This window comes from Capricornis sumatraensis, chromosome 2, assembly GCF_032405125.1.
Source record: "Capricornis sumatraensis isolate serow.1 chromosome 2, serow.2, whole genome shotgun sequence".
In the NCBI taxonomy this organism is placed as follows: domain Eukaryota; kingdom Metazoa; phylum Chordata; class Mammalia; order Artiodactyla; family Bovidae; genus Capricornis; species Capricornis sumatraensis.
In genome coordinates, this window is record NC_091070.1 from 147,241,247 (window position 1) to 147,261,610 (window position 20,364).

General features: G+C 36.2%; 1 protein-coding gene across 2 annotated transcripts in view; it reads left to right on the plus strand.

The window, feature by feature from the left end:
* The window catches only part of DPYD (dihydropyrimidine dehydrogenase), a 933,909-nt gene that overhangs the window by 751,007 nt on the left and 162,538 nt on the right, over positions 1 to 20,364 (plus strand). For both annotated transcript variants that reach the window (XM_068962754.1, XM_068962760.1), the window contains exon 19: positions 5,471 to 5,613. In XM_068962754.1, the coding sequence (XP_068818855.1) occupies positions 5,471 to 5,613 (143 nt within the window). The remainder of the gene's footprint in view (positions 1 to 5,470; positions 5,614 to 20,364) is intronic.

Below are 20,364 nucleotides of genomic sequence, written 5' to 3' on the forward strand. Positions count from 1 at the left end.
TGCAAGGGTTAAAACACACGCTGTATATGAAGCCCCAGTCTCCGTATCAAGTATCAGGGAATTTGGAAATCACTTCATGAGCAAGCACCCAGAGAGGTAAATGTCCCCTTCTTTGGTAAATAGGATTAATTCTATTGCTTTAAAATAAAATGTCTAGCACATTCTAGGAACCAAATTATTGAATATGAATTGACTATGACCATATTGAATATGTTATAAAGCAGATAAACAGTTATAAAGATATAAAGACTGGGAGAAATTTTCTTGGAATACTTAACAAAAATTAAAACGTCATAAGAAAAATTTTAGTTTTTCAATAAACCTGAAATAACAATATAAAACAACTAGTTTTCTCTCTCTCATTTCTCCTGTTTAGATTTCACATCTCTTGATATAACCCTGATCCTTCTAGTACTTCAGTTTCTGGTTGAATTATGCTAATTTTCTCAGGGGACTTTAATCCGTGTGTAGAGATGTATTTTTAATTAGTTGTGCTTTACATATGTATCAGTATATTAGTTTCATTAGCATTTTAAAGTTGTTTTAAAATATAAATTTTTGGTGCTTGACTTATGTGTTTTATAAAAATCAATCTCTCAACTCCTAAATCCTTGAAAGTCTTGATTTGCTACTATTTTCTTTCTTCTGGGTGATGTTGAAACTGTTAACAATTAGGTAGTCAAAGTTCAATTTCTAATGAATTTGTTATCCACTTAATTCATTATATTTTAATTAATGTAAGCAAATTAAAACTACATTTTCTTTTTGTATACACAGTGAGCACGAGTGAGTATTATAACCCAACTTCTGTTTTATTGCCTGCTAGAGCTATTATCCGGGAGTTTATTGTGGACTTAGCTTTAACAATTAATTCTGTAACAGTAGCTGTCCTAGAAGTGAAATGATTAAGGCAAAACCAAACAGAATTAAATTCGATTATTCAAAATTTCAGTTATCCAAAATTAGCATATGTTCCACACTATCTTGCCCGTTAAAAAAGTCTTTTCAAGGATTTAGTGATGCTAAGTAAAGTTATGCTTACTTCTCACAAATAAACTCAAGTTCTGATGTCGTTAAAAATTTTGCATATTGATTTAGCACATGGACCTTTTGATTCTCAAAAAAAAATGTAATATATGGATGTCTGTGTTTGAGATTTTTAGCTTTGGAGTCAGCATCATGACGTCACTCAGTAGAGATGGCGAAAAGAAGCAGGAGATGGTTCTTCTAAGGGAGCAGAGGTTATAAAGTTTCATCATCCTGGGCATCATGCTTTTGTCTACAATTAAAAAAAAAATGCATTACTAAGCACACAGCAACATAGAAGGCTCGAAGTAAACTAAATAAACGCTCCCTCTGAAATCAATTGTCCTTTCAGGGTAGTACAGATTATAATAGCAAACATTGTATAATATTTGGCACCTCCCTGGTGACTCAATCAGTCTGCAATACCAGAAACCCAGGTTCGATACCTGGGTCAGGAAGATCCCATGGAGGAGGAAATGGCAACCCACTTCGGTATTCTAGCCTCGAGAATCCTGTGGACAGAGGAACCTGGCAGGCTCCAGTCTATGAGGTGGCAGACAGTCAGACACAACTGACGTGACTTAGCACACACATATAATCTTTATCATGAGCTAGCCCTTTATATCGGAGAAGGCAATGGCACCCCACTCCAGTACTCTTGCCTGGAGAATCCCATGGGCGGAGGAGCCTGGTAAGCTACAGTCCGTGGGGTTGCGAAGAGTCGGACACGACTGAGCGACTTCACTTTCACTTTTCACTTTCATGCATTGGAGAAGGAAATGGCAACGCACTCCAGTGTTCTTGCCTGGAGAATCCCAGGGACGGGGGAGCTTGGTGGGCTGCCGTCTAAGGAGTCGCACAGAGTCGGACACGACTGACGCGACTTAGCAGCAGCAGCAGCAGCAATATATATATATATATATATATATATATATATGTATGTATGTATATATATATAATTAATCCTCAGAACAGCTTTGTGAAGTTGTTAAAATTTTATTATTTTATGGATTAAAATGTTAAGAAATTTTCACAAGATTACACGCTTGTAAATAGTGGAGCTAGAATTTTAACCTAAGAAGTTGACCCTGTTGTTTCTTTGATATTGTAACTAGTTCATTTTCAAATTCCCTTCTTTCTAGAAGTAATTATAAAATATATGATGTTTAAATGAATGCAAAGTTTTCTTAATGGTACATGTCTTGGCATCAGTGTTGGAACTCACAGGTCTGGTTCACATTTGTTTGTTTCTTTGTTTGAACCTGCAGCTTTTTCAAAATGTGAGGATTCAGGATGGCTAACTTTCCTTGGCGCATCCCACACATTTGAGATGGAAACGCTTGATGTAACTGAATTCCCCATCAGGCCCATCTGGTTATCCCATGTAGATGAAGACTTAATTTAAATTGCACGTTGCCTAATAGTTAATTTAAGCTAATAGGATTTCAATTTTTTAAGTTTAAACCTTGTTGTTTCCTTTAGGATGGAGTCTACTTTTAATTCCTTGAGCTTCTCGAACTGGACTCTTCCTCCCTGGTTTTTGATCTAAAATCATTAATTACCATAGCAGTGCCAAAATTTAAAAAAAAATTATCTCAATAGTCATGATTCTGAAAATCTTTATGCATTTTAATTAACATATGTATAATCTTGTGTAGTATTGATATATATGACCAGAAGTTTTATTTTTATATGAGGAATCTATTATTTTAAATCTATTATTTTAAATGAGGAATCTACTATTCCTCATTTCTGTCATTTTAAAACTAAAAAATTCTGTATAACAATTTGAAAGATCTTTTTATGTACCTTCAGTTTCCTTCCGAAAACCTTTCATGGCAGATAAAAGTCATTTTTAAAACCTATTCCCCATAAAAAACGCTGAGAACAGGTAGATTATATTTCATTTAAATCAAGTAATTAAGAAAACCAATCAAATAGAATTTATAATGGAAATTAAAACTGAATTTACTATTACTCAGCAACAGAAGGATCCATTTCTTCATTTTTGGATCACATTTCCTCAGAGAACATAATTACTCTTAATTTTTAAAAAGATACCTTTATTAGTTTGAAAGGTTTTCATGTTCATTTGGTAAATTAGAAAAGCTTTAGAAAAAGAAGGAAAACATCAAGTAGAAAACATCTTATTGACCTAACTGAACATTTTAAAATGCCACTGAGGGTTTGCTGATGTTCTTTAACACCTGTGTAATAATGTTGCCCTTTAAAAAGAACTGGTTAAATTTTCAAAGCTGTGTTCTGGGATTTTGCCATTTGATGTCCATTAATATCAATTGGAATATGTGGCCAAATCCCTGTGTACCACTTTGAAACTTTACCCCTTAGTGTTAATGATAGTCTTCTAACAGTGCAGTTAGAAATAAATTATTTATCTGCTTAGCACAAATTTCCTTTGCTCTCTAGGGTCAACTGAATAAGAAAAAAAAATAAAAAAGAATCCCAATATTTCTTTATTGCTTCAAAGTAACATGTGTGTAAAGGAGCCATCAACTTAGTATATATTGAACATGTCATTTATATTATGCCAGGATAGCTATATGTCTGTCTAAAAGATTCAAGTTACAAATTCCCTAAAAATGCTTCCCTCTAAACTTTACTCTCAAATTTCTTTTTTGTATAGCTGAAGATATGTTTTTATAAGTATGTGTGTGTGTATTCTTTCCATGCATCCTCCCGTCCTCTGTGTTCGCCTTTTTCAATGATTAAAACATTCAGACTAAGAAGTCACTGCTAAGTATTTTAAAATAGAAATAGGGTTTTGATGCTCAGTTTCTAAATGGCCCTAACTTACTGCCTTGTATTTAAATGTCAGTTATGGAATTTCGAAGTTTCAGCATTGAATGTTCTTGCCTACGAATGCTAATATCCAGCGGAAGATATTTTTAGGTTTGGGAGCACCAAGTAGTCATTTCCACAAACATTTTGGTGTTGAATGCAAAAGCATTAGTTACACATAAATTCAGTTTCATCTGAAATGAACAAGATGAAAAGAAAACCACTGATTTTATTTTTTTAATTATTTTTATTTTTTTAAAATTTATTTCTGTTTACTTACTCTTGGCTGTGCTAGGTCTTCACTGATGTGAGGGCTTGTCTCTAGTTGCAGTGAATAAGGGCTGCTCTGTAGCTGTGGTGTGCAGACTTCTCATTGCAGCCCATGGGCTCAGTAGCTGTGGTTCCTAGGCTCTAGCGCACAGGCGCAGTAGTTCTGGCACACGAGCTTAGTTGCTCCTCGGCATGTGGGATCTTCCTGGACTGAGGATAGAACTCATGTCTCCTGCATTGGCAGGTGGATTCTTTACCACTGAGCGACCAAAGATGCCCAACCACTGATTTTAATGAAAGCTCTTTGTGCTTCCTTAATGGGAACACCAATAATTACATACTGAGAATACTGGTAAAGATGCTGGTAATGGTGGACAGGAGGCCAAAGTACTCACCACAAAAGACTTGTTTTACCTTTCACTTGTTTAGTTGTTTGTAGGGGTCTGGTTGAGGCAATGCCACATTCTTGCACAAAAGAAACTACTTTTACTTCAGAAAATGCCTTTAAGGGACCATTGGCTTATGAGTGTACATCAGAAATATTAAATTATATCTATATTGTGAGAACATTAATTTACTCCGTATTGTGTTAACCCTTGAGAGTCTAAGCAGCCTTATAAAGTGTAACCATGTGAAATATGACCTAAAAAATGATGTCTTCTGTCCATCCCTGCAGCTTTTATTACACTTAGCAAATAATGTATTGGTAATGTTTAGTTAAATAATGTATAAAAAATCAAATATACACTCTCTAATTACTGAATTCTAGTAAATTCTCTTTAGGTTAAAATTTTCTAACATATGAAAAATTAGACTAGGCTCACTATGTTTCGTCAGATTTGGGAAAATACATGTAAAATGCAATATGGAATCTGTAAGTTCATCAGCACCTTACTTGTTTTGCACTATCTCGATTCACACCAGCTGCTTTATACTTCGTGGAAACATAACAGAGCTGTATGTCTATTTATGCACTGTATGTGATTGTTTTTCTTTTACAAAATCTGCCATTCCTTGTTCTTTCTCAAACAGATGCTTGAGTGTTCCATACAATCTTTTACACGGTACTATATATCAAATTGTAGTATGTATGTATTTTATGCAGGAGTTTGCACTGCTGTACCCACTTGCATAACATTCCTGCATGCAATAATAGCATCAAAGTCCTTAAAATAAGAATATATCCATTTATAAATTAACATACTTTGAAACATAACAATGTTTCTATTTTGCATACTCATGTATCTTAAGTAGAGATGAAACTGAATTTTGTCTAGTACAACACTGTAGTGTTATACCATCACACAGTAGTGTTATAAGGCAATATGCTCAAGTGGTCAATATTCTAACCATTGATCACCCTTATTTTCCATAGGCATAGCCATCAGACCTATCGCTTTGAGAGCTGTGACCACCATTGCTCGCGCTTTGCCTGGATTTCCCATTTTGGCCACTGGTGGAATTGACTCAGCTGAAAGTGGTCTTCAGTTTCTCCACAGTGGTGCTTCGGTGCTCCAGGTAATACTTGTGTTTGTCTGTCCCTTCATAAAGCTCCATCTAACAAATAAAGTGTAAATTATGTGACAACAAATATGTTCTTGTAGGGTCTCTTAAGAAAGAATCCTTGTGGGATCAAACTGGGTGGCACTTATTAAGTTTCTATTGTGAGTTGAGAACAACCCTGAGGTTCATTTCCTATCATTTCCTATCCTTTTAAGAGCTTATAAACCCTCTATTTTTTAAAACATATTTGTGCACCTGTATGTTTCTAAAATAAATGGGATTAGGTACCAAAATGCATACTGTGCTACTGGATAAAAACCAAATACATGAGGAAACCTGGGTAAAAGCAGAATCTTGACTGAAAAATAAAAGAAGCCGAGGGTAAGGCCAATACAAAATCTCTGCTGTATGGTACTGTAAGGATTGACCGAAGTGACTCTGAACTTCCTGGTAGCCAAAGCAAGGAAGTCACAGTTTTTCAAAATATAGAAATAAATTGGTTATTTACCTCCTTGTGATATAAAGCTGAGGGAGATTCTTTCATTGTTTTCATAAAAGGATACTTTGAGATGTAGTGCATCATACTGTTATTAACCCTCTACAAATAACTTAGAAATCACTTTATTTTTTATTAATTATATACTTGCTTTTTACATTATAATCTTGTTCAGTGTAGATGCAGTATAGTGCCCCCGCATTTTATAGTATAAGCATTACTCTCAGGGGCTAGATATGCAGGTTTCAGTGATGTGATGTGAACCAGAGGTAAAATTTTTCACATGGCAAGTAGGCTGTGACTTCTGAGGTCATATTCCTTTAATATGGCTTCTTACTACCTAGCATTGATGGTAATTGGGGAGCAGAGTGTTTAGCATCTCTTATATTCTTTGGCAAGAATGTAAAGTGTAAAATAATATGTTGCCAAATTGACAATTGGAGTTAACATCCCATTATGAAATATAAAGTGAAAACAACATATATCAAAATGTTAATGGAGTCAGACTTCTGCTTCCAAGAAGATGGAGTAGATGTAATTTTTCCTATGCTTCTGAACTTTATATATAAAACTAACATAAAGAGACTCTGAAATGTGAGGAGAAGGCAGTCTGGCTAGGAATCTCAGGACCCAGGGCACAACAGAGTGGAGAGTTTCCTGGGTTTTCTTTTTGCCTCATATATCCAGACTTGGATCCAAAGAAGCCAGCAACAGGAAAACAACAACAGGGGTAGACCCTCCCCACACCAAAAAACAAAAAAGTATATATATATATACCCTTTGTAGCTAGAGAACCAAGAAAGGGCAGCCTAGCAGACAGAAAACTTTGAGACCATGACTGCTCTACTCCAGCCAAATGCTGCAGCTAAAACCTGCAGTGCCAGGCCTGTCCACACAAACAAAGTACAAGCATGAGTCTTATACTTCCAGTCTCAGGAGGCTGTAACAAGACACTAGCATTGCCCGTGGGCAGTAATGATCTCCCCACATGTTGGAGGCATGGACTTCCACCGCAACTGACAGTAATGAGGTATCCCTTCTCCTCCCCTTTGGGACACTGTCAGAGGAAGACTAGTGAGGAATGAGGACTTTTATCACCACCCAGTGGTAACAAGGCCACTCTGTCCCTCCCACCAAAGTCCCCTGGTGTCAGCGGAGGCCTAGTGGGGAGCCAGATCTCCTATCCTATCCTGGCAGTAACATGGAGAATGTCCTTCAGAGTCAATGGAGGTCAAGTAGGGTACCTGGGCAGAAAGGAGGCAGCAACCTCCCCCCTCCCCTGCCAGAGTGGTATTCAGAAAAGCCAGCTAAAACTGTTCTAAATAAGATGAAGAATCACTTAACATAGTACTCAAAATGTCAGTGTTTCAATTGAAAATCACTCACCATACGAAGACTCAGCAAGATCTCAAGGTGAATGGTAAAAGACAATTAATAGATGCCAATACCAAGCTAACAGAGATTTAGAGTGATCTGATGAAGATTTTGAAATCAGTCGTCATAAAATTTCTCTAACATGGCGATTACAAATATGCCTGAAACAAATGGAAAATATGAAAGGTCTCAAAAAATAGAGGATATAAAGTACTTCAGTACTGAAAAAATGAAAACTTCAGTACTGAAAAATACAATAGCAAATACAAAAGTCAGTTGACAGCCTCAACAGCAGAATGGGGAGGACAGAGAAATTATCAGTGAAATGGAAGATAGAGAAGTAGAAATTAACCCATCTGAAAAAGAGAGAGAAAAAAGACTGAAAGGGAAAAAGTGGACAGAGTATCAAAGAACTGCAGGAGTACAGCAGAAGCTCTAATATTCATGTTATCAGAATGCCAGAGGAGAGATCAAGGAAAGAGGGGATGAAAAGGAAATAACATCTGAAAACTTCTCAATTTTTGCAAGAGACATAAACTTATAAGATTCAAGAAGTTGAATGAATCCCAAATTTGAGAGGCATAAAGAAATCTATACCAAAACATATCATCATCACACTTCTGAAAACTAAAGACAAACAACCCCTTGAAAACAAGAAAACCATGACATTTTACTTATAAGGAACGAAAAATCCTAATGACAATAGATTTTGCATCAGAAACCATGAAATCCAGAAAGTGGGACAAAAGTTTTCAGTTGTTGAAAGAAAAGATCAACCCAGAATCCTATTTCCTTCAAGAAAGAAAGATAAAACATTCTTAACTCAAGAAATACCAAGAATTTATTTCCAGGAAGCATAACTAAATGAATGACAGAAGAAGTTCCTTAAGAAAAGAAAAAAAATTTTTTTTAAGTTTGCTAAATTTCACTACACTTTGTTATACTCTTTTTTTCTTTTTTTAATGTATTTATTTATTTTTAATATAAATTTATTTATTTTAATTGGAGGTTAATTACTTTACAATATTGTATTGGTTTTGCCATACATCAACATGTAAAAAAAAAAGAAAAAGAAAAATTATGAAAGAAGGTACTTTGGGGCGTCAGAAAGGAAGAAAGAATACAGAGCAGATATACAGATATGTAAATACAATGCAGATATGTGAATATAGAAAGTGCTATGTGTCCTCATAAAAACATGTGGTGAAATAATCACTCAAATTGCAGTTTCTGCTTAGGCTCATCTGAGATTGAAAAGCAAATAATCATTCAAACTTCCTGAAGAAAATGAAGCCTATTGTATAGTATTTATGAATGCAGACAGGAACTACAGGAACCAATGGGGCAGTTCTCTACCCAGAGAGGGCAGAGACCTTTGCCACCTCTCTTTTGTGAGCCATGTGATTTTTCCCGAAAGGAATCTATAGTTCTGTCTGTTCCTCTTTAAGACTTATTCCTCACTTCTGCCTCCGCTGAACTGCCTAGCACATGCTCATCATGGGCCATTCTACATAGTGGTCCTTCAGTTCCACCTTTTACATGAAATACTTTACCAGCTGAGTATCTATCTCTTGGCTTAAATTTTCAAAAGAGGAAATCCGCTTGGCATAATGTATCTTTTCATGCCAAGCATCATCATAAAACACTAGTCACCTGATGTATTGGCTGGTGTATAGAAATACAGTAAACATTTGTTGAATGAATTTTTTAAGTGCGTGTGCTTGAGTTGTGATTTTTTTTTACCAGATTGTGAAGAGGGGATGAGAGGGTCAACATGGTATTAAAAAATGGCCGCCAAAGTGCTCCTTCAGCTTAGGCTTGGAGACTTTCCAGCTACGTAAAATATTGACTCCCAGTTGATGTTGTTAGAAATGTAAATTTACACACACAGTTTTTTACTGGTGTGAAATTGCAGGTTATGTATCAATTATGTGTCATTATGGACATCACCAGATGGTTGACACTGAAATCAGATTGATTATATTCTTTGCAGCCAAGATGGAGAAGCTCTATACAGGCAGCAAAAACAAGACCGGGAGATGACTGTGGCTCAGATCATGAACTCCTTATTGGCAAATTCAGACTTAAATTGAAGAAAGTAGGGAAAACCACTAGACCATTCAGGTAGGACCTAAGTCAAATCCCAATGACTATACAGTGGAAGTGAGAAATAGATTAAGGGACTAGATCTGATAGACAGAGTGCCTGGTGAAGTATGGACGGAAGTTCATAACATAATACAGGAGACAGGGAACAAGACCATCCCCAAAAAAAGAAATGCAAAAAAGCAAAATGGCTGTCTGAGAAGACCTAACAAATAGCTGTGAAAAGAAAAGAAGCAAAAAGCAAAGGAGAAAAGATATACCCATTTGAATGCAGAGTTCCAAAGAATAGCAAGGAGAGATAAGAGAGCCTTCCTCAGTGCTCAGTGCAAAGAAATAGAGGAAAACAATAGAATAGGAAAGACTAGAGATCTCCTCAAGAAAATTAGTGAAACCAAGGGAACATTTCATTCAAATATAGACTCAATAAAGGACAGAAATGGTATGGACCTAACTGAAGCAGAAGATATTTAGAAGAGGTGGCAAGAACACACAGAACTGTACAAAAAAGATCTTCATGACCCAGATAACCACTATGATGTGATCACTCACCTAGAGCCAGACATCCTGGAATGTGAAGTCAAGTGGGCCAAAGCTAGTGGTGGTGATGGAATTCCAGTTGACCTATTTCAAATCTTAAAAGATGATGCTGTGAAAGTGCTACACTCAATATGCCAGCTAATTTGGAAAACTTAGCAGTGGCCACAGGACTGAAAAAGGTCAGTTTCCATTCCAATCCCTAAAATAGGCAATGCCAAAGAATGCTCAAGCTACTGCACAATTGCACTCATCTCACACACTAGCAAAGTAATGCTCAAAATTACTTATATAGTATGCTGCTATACCTTCTAGATATTATGTTGTCTTTCGATCTGAATTATCTAGTGTGGTGTGTATTAAAAACCCACTGCTCACACGCTAGTAAAGTAATGCTTAAAATTCTCCAAGCCAGGCTCCAGCAATACGTGAACTGTGAACTTCCAAATGTTCAAGCTGGTTTTAGAAAAAGCAAAGGAACCAGAGATCAAATTGCCAACATCTGCTGGGTCATCAAAAGAGCAAGAGAGTTCCAGAAAAACATCTATTTCTGCTTTATTGACTATGCCAAAGCCTTTGACTGTGTGGATCACAACAAACTGTGGAAAATTCTGAAAGAGATGGGAAGACCAGACCACGTGACCTGCCTCTTGAGAAACCCATATGCAGGTCAGGAAGCAACAGTTAGAACTGGACATGGAACAACAGACTGGTTCCAAATAGGAACAGGAGTATGACAAGGCTGTATATTGTCACCCGGCTTATTTAACTTATTTGCAGACTACATCATGAGAAACGCTGGACTGAAAGAAACACAAGCTGGAATCAAGATTGCCAGGAGAAATATCAATAACCTTCAGATATGCAGAAGACACCATCCTTATGGCAGAAAGTGAAGAGGAAATAAAAAGCCTCTTGATGAAAGTGAAAGAGGAGAGCAAAAAAGTTGGCTTAAAGTTCAACATTCAGAAGACTAAGGTCATGACGTCTTGTCCCATCACTTCATGGCAAATAGATGGAGAAACAGTGGAAGCAGTGGCAGACTTTAGTTTTGGGGGCTCCAAAATCACTGCAGATGGTGTCTGCAGCCATGAAATTAATAGATGTTTACTTCTTGGAAGGAAAGTTATGACCAACCTAGATAGCATACTAAAAAGCAGAGACATTACTTTGCCAATGAGGTCCATCTAGTCAAGGCTATGGTGTTTCCAGTGGTCATATATGGATGTGAGAGTTGGACTATAAAGAAAGCTGAGCACTGAAGAATTGATGCTTTTGAACTGTGGTGTTGTAGAAGACTCTTGAAAGACCCTTGGACTGCAAGGAGATCCAATCAGTCCATCCTAAAGGAAATCAGTCCTGAATATTCATTGGAAGGACTGATGTTGAAGCTGAAACTCCAGCACTTTGGCCACCTGTGCAAAGACCTGACTCATTTGAAAAGACCTTGTTATTGGGAAAGATTGAAAGCGAGAGGAGAAGGGGACGACAGAGGATGAGCTAGTTAGATGGCATCACCAACTCAATGGATACGAGTTTGAGTAAGCTCCAGGAGTTGGTGATGGACAGGGAGGCCTGGAGTGCTGCAGTGAATGAGTCGCAGATAGTCAGGCATGACTGAGCGACTGAACTGAACTGATGTGTCATTAGTTTTAGTCACGTTTTTATTCAGCCAGAAAGTATTTTAAACCAATTTTACCTAAAGTGAAAGTGAAAGTGAAATCGCTCAGTCGTGTCCGACTCTTTGCGACCCCATGGACTGTAGCCTATTAGGTTCCTCCATCCGTGGGATTCTCCAGGCAAGAGTACTAGAGTGAGTTGCCGTTTCCTTCTCCAGGAGATCTTCCCAACCCAGGGATCGAACCCAGGTCTCCCCCATTGCAGGCAGACGCCTTACCATCTGAGCCACCAGGGAAGAAAAACAGTGTTAAGATATATTTAGGACAGTTATGAGTGGGAAAATCCTTGAATTTACAATTTTGACTTAGCATTTGAATAGGGTGGAAAATGTATAATATTTCCATATCTCTTCCATTGTAGCTAAATTTTACCCTGTTCTACTTCTTAGACCTGGGTTAATCTAATCTTTCATTTGCTATGGTTCTGGGCTGCTGAATATTATTAGAGAAATTCAGGTAACTCTGTCAATTGAATTTTCCCCAAATTCACAATGCTTAATGTCAGCTGGGCCTTGGGTAAGCATCAGTTTTTATTCGTCTTAAAAAAAAAATCGCCATTAAATTCCCTCTGGCAATTTTTTGAACACTTCAAGGCCCTAAATCCCTCCATCATCACCCTCCCATTTTCTGTTGCCATTTCTCCCCTAGTTCTTACTGCCTACATCATCCTCTTCTCTGGTTCTGTCATATTTCCTTTGAAAAGATCATCCACTTATATATCTTAAGGTGGACTACTATGAAATCTATTTTTCTAACTATTTCTACTCAAATGTAAAATGTGCACTGATAAGACACAGTTTTTACAAGACACCATCATACAAATGACGTGTATTTAAATAGCATGATGGTGCTGATACATTGGAGTATAGAAAGAGAAGTAATAGGTACAGAATTGTGATTAAACTAAATTTAATGTTTAAACATTTGATTCTAATATTCTTGATACACATATGTAAACTACACAGATAGGTGAATTCACTGCTGGAATAAAGAATTATACTCAAAGTTGCAATTTCAAATTCAGTTTTAAATGCATTCAATAACCATGACCTTCTAGGTGACTTTAGAAAAAGTAATGACATTTCAAAAACAGAAAATTAAATTTTTTTTCCTTGGTTTGATAAGTGTGACAGAACATGCATTTCTTGTTAATCAGTACATATCACAGAGAATCATTCATTTATTTATTCAATAAATATTTATTGAGAATTTACATGCCTGCATTCCTATTCTAGGAATTTGGAATACATACTTCTGTGAGTAGAAAAAGCAAAAGTTCATTGCCTCATGTCGCTTACATTCTAGTGAGGACAAAGATATGATAAATATGGAACATAAGTATATTATCTGATATGTAAGATGATACATGATGTGAAAAAAGAGGCTTCACTGCAAAGGAAACATTTGTATAAACAACTGAAGGTGGGGAGTCAGGAAAATTTTTATTGAATAAAAATATTTAGGTTGTAACATCACTTGCTTAAATTTTTGCCAATTGAGAGTTTAACTGAATTATTAAAAAATCACAAAATATTTTAGACCACCTTGCAGTTTATATAAATGGAAATTGTCTTTTAGGGTTTCAGAATTCATTGTTAATAGGCAATTTTTTGCTTTTCAAAGTCTTTTACCATTTTTAAGAATGTGTCATTGGTGAAAAGCCTGCCTGCAATGCAGAAGACCTGGGTCAGGAAGATGCTCTGGAGAAGGGCATGGCAACCAACTCCAGTATTCTTGCCTGGAGAATTCCATGAACAGAGGAGCCTTGCTGGCTACAGTCCATGAGGTCGCAAGAAATTGGACACGACTGAGTGACTTTCACTTTCACCATTTCTCATTGCCACTGTTTATTTCTGTTATCTTATTCTGCAACATGCTTTGACAAATATTTTAACATTTTAGTGGTAAAATATCCAGTTTATTGTTGTTCAGTTGCTAAGTCATGTCTGACTGTTTGTGACCCTATGGATAACCCTACTTTAAAAATGCTTCAGTTAATGTTGAATAGAAAAACTAAGCAGTTAGCTGGAGAGTAATTTCAATATTCCAGAGCATTTCCCTGAAACAAATTTATAAATATCCCTTTGCTAAATTACATTTTCAAACTCTTCATAAACTCTTTCAGTCTTAAATCTTTCGAAGGGCTACTGTGAAAAAAAAAAGTTTGCTTCTGGGTGTTCATGAGTTATTTAGAAAAGGGATAGTAAATAAACAATTTGAATAATTTCCCTTTAAAATAGTTTGAAATGATTATGTTAATAAATTAACCCTGGCTTTTTTTTTTTTACTTTTTAGTTTAAATCATTTGTTCCAGACTTAGCCTTCAGAATTCTATATCCCCTTCATCTGACTTAAGTGTTAGTCTAAAATTTCTGTTAATAAAAAGCTACTTAGGAATTTCTATTACAACCAAAACCCAGACTGAGTCAGTTGTTTTTAGTGATAGTTTCATCACAAAATGTTCACTCTCCTTTATTGTATATATATAGAGGATATAAGTACTATACTACCTTTTTTTCCCACTGAATTACTTCGATTTTCTATAATTTAATTTAATGATACTGCCATTACAATTCAATCTTCTAAGGACTTTGATTCAGGACATCAGAAATTATAGGAAGCCATCAGTTCATTCATGTATAATTATGACCTGTGCCTTCATTGAGATTGTATGGGTATTTTTTTAAAACCCATTTCTTTTGTGTGAGTTTGTCACTGAAATTAATAGAAAATCCTGAAATACAACAGAAACAAAGAGTGTAGTGGGCATTTGCTGTGAGTCATGGTCAAATGACAGACACTCACTAGAGTTATATAACCAAATCAATTTTTAACAATAATCAGCTACTCTGATGAAGCTAGTTCCAGCTAAATGGAATTTTTTAATGTGATCAAGAGATGTATTATTTTATTGAAACTAGAGAAAAAGAAGTAATTGAAGCAGCATGATGACACTATTTCCACGTGAATGCAGATGCGTAGCAGACATTCTCTCTTGGTCACAATGCACAGGAAGGCTTCAGTGCTTCAACCATTTATGTTGGGGTTTTTGGATGGTAAAAATTTTGCCTACTGTATTCTAAATTCTTGTTGGGTAAGTGGAAAATATTTTTTTTAATTATTTTGTATTTTTTATTTCATCATCATTCACTTTGAAGTCAGGCTATATGATACCTGAAGGTAGTGTAGAATAGTTGATACCATTCAAAGTTATTTTAAATGGCATCAGAACTATTTCACACAGCTAGTTAAAATACACATATTAATAGTTTTCTTTCCAGTATGCAATTTCTTGTTTCCTAGCTTTAATGAGTGTTTCATTTACAATGTTAAGAACAATATGCAAGTAGTTATTTAAAAATAAAAGAAACCCTGTATTCTTAGGATACTATATAAGGAAAATATGCTCTTAGTATCCATTCAATAAAACTCAAATTACTGTCAATTATTATATTATCTTTAAATTACTTTAATAAATGGTTTCTTTAATGGAACAGGTTTTAGTTTTTGAAAAGCATCTTGATTCCAGGGCAGCAACGTTGTTTATAAGCAAATAGAGGAAACTAAATGGAAGCCTGCTGGGCTTTTGAATTATTATACACTCACCACTTAATAGATTAATATCTACATTCAAAAGAAATTAATTGAAATTAAATCTAATCTTTTTGAATGATAGTTTTACTATAAGTAAAAGTAACTGTATCACACAATGACTATTTTATGTGAGAAAATAACCATGAATTAGCTAAGATATTTGCAGATATAGCTATATGAAATTTCTGATCTTGTGTGAAGTTCTTTGACTAAATTTTTTCCTGACTCTGGCCAGATCCTTTATGTTGTTTGTTCCTTTTAGCTTTGTGTGCAGAGCTATGGTTAACTACTAGTTTTACTTCTTCATCAGAGAATCTTCATATGTTTGACAAAATATTTTAAACTACTATTTACCTTTTTATTCTTCAGTTAAAAAAAATCCCAGTATTTTAGATATTCTTTTTCTCATATTATTTTTCAAACATTGTGTTTTCTATGTTGGTTTTCTCTGAATCTTTCCATTTTATCAATTTATTGTTTGAAATGAATTGTGATTGAATGTAACTAATTTTTAAGTAATCATTTCATAACTTATCCACTCAAATGACTATTTAAAATAGTCAATTGGGAGCTAAGATATTTTCAATTCCATCAGTAACAACTCTTCATACTTTGAGAATGAATCTCATTTCCTATAAACAAAGCTAAGGAGAGCCAAGTTGAGTGAACAAAGTTGGTTGTTGAACTGAGTTACATATACAAAATCACGAGTCTCTTTTTCTCTCAGTCCATAAACTGACTTTAATGAACAAGTCGAAAAGGGTGTAACAAAATTATTCTGAGGAGTGCCAACATCCACCAAAGTGATTATTTTGAAGAACCCAACCTAATTTAGATGTGCATAATTGTGTATTTGTTTAAAAATCCACCTTAATATTTTAGAAACTCATTTTGGTACTAAGTTAGGGTTCAGAATCCAGACTGAATAGAGAGTTAGAAAGCATTGCTGCTGCTGCTTAGTAATCACAACTATGTCTCCCATTTAGAAATTTTAAAAATCAGTGATAAGTTTAAGGTGTTTGAGAAGTTGTAAAGGAAATTTCAGAATCTCTCTCCGGTTCAAGCAACTGCTAATTCACAATTCAGAAAGCAGGCTAAGGCCAGATGACCTATGTCTAAACTAGGAGCATGATCAAATTCACCATTGAGATGCAAGATTATAATCAGTTCCACTAAGTAGAAGAATTTTTATCAATTGAATTGGACACGAACATGAGAAAATCTGGATTTTGTCGGAAGTATTCTGTGCAGATATCTATAAATATTTACTGGATTTTGGCATCTTCCTCTTGCACTTACACTCCTTAAAAAAATGTATCTGATAGAAACTGTTTACTTATATGTTAAAAGTTTGCTCAAGGAATGGAATTCACATCATCAATACTCGTAAAATGCTTTTAGGAGAAACTTTTGAATATTTTATTGTAGACTGTTCAATGAATTGTAATTTCAGATAGAGGGCCAAATGGATTTTGGTTTTATCTAAGTTTTTAAAAAATCATTCAAAAGCTTGCCTTTCTAAAAATATGTATCTTTGCATCATATATGTTTTTATGGCATAAAAGTTACAGTTCAATAGATTTCAAAACAGCTTTTAAGACAGAGACATGAAGTTTTACAGATTCTAATTACAAGTGAGAAGTCATCTCACTGTGGGAAATTAAAAATGGATACAATTAGAGAAAATTCCAGTTGAAAGAATGCATTATGGAAAAAGCAATAAAAGCACAAAAAATAGGAAAGTAAAATCACTTCTCAGTAGTTCTTCTATGATTCAACTACAGATCAATAGTGTGTAGTTAGTGCGTTACCAGGAGAGCATTAATTTACAATTACGGCAGGTGATCTGATCCTCTGTGTTCTGTCCATTGACACAGATGACCTTTTGTTAAAAGAGATTCTATGGTCATTATTTTAAATAGAGCAAAACACAAGTATTCTGTAGGTGAAAATAGGTCACTTTGAGTCGTAAGTGTCTTACACACCACAAAGTGGGAATCTTTGTAGTACAGCCCAAGTAGTCTCATAAGGGAGAAGAATGAGCCTGGGCATATCTGTTTGTGTGTAGAATGGATATAGTATGCATTGGATGATGGTGAGCAAAAATGATTCAAGGAGAATCTACAAAGTAAGCATAAAATGAAATAGACCTGTAATAAACCTCTACACAGGAAGATATGAGAAACTTTGGTGCAACTAAATGTGTGTTTAGCGATGCTTCACTCTTCCCTGGTGGCTCAGATGGTAAAGCGTCTGCCTACAACGTGGCAGACCTGGGTTCGATCCCTGGGTTGGGAAGATCTCTTGGAGAAGGAAATGGCAACCCACTCCAGTACTCTTGCCTGGAAAATCCTATGGACAGAGAAGCCTGGTCAGCTACCGTCCACTGGGTCACAAAGAGTCGGATGCGACTGAGTGACTTCACTCACTCACTCACTCATTTTGAACATGTGAGCTAAATAGCCCAGGAGGTAGAGTCTGATGTCCCAACAACCACATTCTTGAAAGGAAGTGGATCTCAGCTGTTCAAAGACCTTATTCTAACCATAAACATGTGTCAGGGACCCAAGGGTCTTGTCCAGAGTCTGCTACACAGGCAATGATATTAGCCTCAGAATTGCCAGCTAGGCATGGGAGACCTTAGAAACTGAACCCTACTGATAAATGTTTCGACACTAATGAAAATGCATACATTCTGCAGAGTGATTAGCTTTGCTGCTCACTAGCTGTGTGACCTTGCCTTTAGTAGGTTTATGAACTTTTTACACTTCAGTTTTGTTGTCTATGAAGTGGGAATAATAGCAATACCTACGTGGTAAGATGGAGGTGAAGAGTAAACACTGTCAAATATAAAGCATTTGTAATAGTACCTGCAACAAAGTACCCCACAAATGTTAGGCTGAAATGATCCTCATCATCATACCCCCACTAGCATTTGTATGCACTGACAAAGAATTTTAAAACAAAGTTGACAGCCCTTTATTCCAGCATGTAGGCTTGCCCACTGGCTCAGCATTTAAAAAAATGGAAAACTCCTCCTATAAGTGCAGGTGATGCAAGTTTGAATCCCTGGGTTGAGAAGATTCCCTGGAGAAGGAAATGGCAACCCACTCCAGTATTCTTGCCTGGGAAATTCCATGGACAGAGGAGCCTGTGGGCTACAGTTCATGGGGTCACAAAAGAGTTGGACGCAACTTAGCAACTAAACAACAGCAACAACAATTCTTGCAATGTAGCTAGTCTTAGTTCAGTCTAAGGGAAAGATCAAGGGCTGATGTTTTGTTGGAAGGTAAAATCTAGGATAGCAAGAGTAAAAGAAAATAGAAGTGAGAAAGAAGATGCCATTTGAATACAAAGTAATGTGTTTCTGAGTTGGCCACTGCTTCACAAGATGCAAAGACAAGCAAAGAGCAGTTGGCAATGTGGATTGCCTTCAGACACTCTAGATAAAAACCAGTGTCTTGAAGGAATTCCCTGGTGGTCCAGTGGTTAGGACTCAGCTGTTTCAGTGAGGTGGCCCAGGTTCAGTCCCTCACCATAGAAATGAGATCCTGCAAGCTGGTGGCACAGAAGGAAAAGAAAAAAAAAAGAAGAATGAAAAAAAAAATTTTTTTAAACCCATACCTTGGGACTTGGGACAATCTATTTCAGTGAAAATGAAGAAGAAATGTATCTCCCATTTCCTTCAGCCTTCTGTTGCCCATTGGTTAAAGTTCATCCTTCCAGAGAGTTAACTTTCCCATCCTTCTGGGTTTTATCACCCTGCAAAAACAAACTCCTATGAGCTGTAGTGTGGCCCATTGTGGCACTTCATCCAGGATTCTAATCTCTTCTGCACATCTGGTTATCAAGCCTCTATATTCACAGTGACAGATAATGTATTACATTACAAGTTATCCAGTTAAAACTATAAGAAAGTTCTGCCTCATCTTTCCATGCCTTATACCTGCTTCCACGTATCTTTCATCCACTGGCCTTACTTCTTTTCAGACAGAATATATTCATGTTATTCTTCTAAAAGCATAGGATTTCAGAAAAAAGAAAACTCCTGTGAACAGTAATAGTGAAATATCATATTCATACTGTTCATATCTTTGCTTTATAAATGTAAGTGGTATTGTCAGTCAGTAAGAGAATTTTTAGCATAAGATCACTTATAAATGATGACTTTACTAGATCACTTCACTCCCAGAATGAGACACAGAAAGCTAAGAAATTGTGTGATCTCAAGTAAAACTGGCTTGCTGTGAGAGAATTAAATGGTACCCCAAGACTCCCTATAACTTGGGGAAATTAGTACAGCAGTGACCTAAGCATGCAGAAGTGATCCCACTTCTATTAATAGCTAGAAACCCAGGGGAAGTGCTCTGAAATGCTCTCAGTAATATTTTAAAACTGAGTAACTTGCATTCAAAACATAGTCTAAAGGGACTTCCCTATTGATCCAGTGGTTAAACTCTGCTTCCAATGCAGAGAATGCAGGTTCGATCCCTGGTCAGATCACACATGCCGCACAGTGTGGCCAAAGGGGAAAATTTTTTTGAAAAAATGAAATATATCTGAAGAGCACATGGGACTTGTGTCTTTCTAGAAAAGTATCTAAAATAGGTATTGTAGTGATTCAAGAAGGGGGACTGTCATCCTTGCTTCTTTCTCCATTCAGTTTTTGGGTGAAGCAGCAATGATTCATTAATCATCCAAACAGTCAAAGGAAAAGGGGGACAAAGAAACAAATATGCAGACAAAGAAAAGGGAGGAATAAGGTCAGTTCAGTTCAGTCGCTCAGTCGTGTCTGACTCTTTGTGACCCCATGAATCGCAGCACGCCAGGACTCCCCGTCCATCACCAACTCCCGGAGTTCACTCAGACTCACGTCCGTCGAGTCAGTGATGCCATCCAGCCATCTCATCCTCTGTCGTCCTGTTCTCCTCCTGCCCCCAATCCCTCCCAGCATCAAAGTCTTTTCCAATGAGTCAACTCTTCG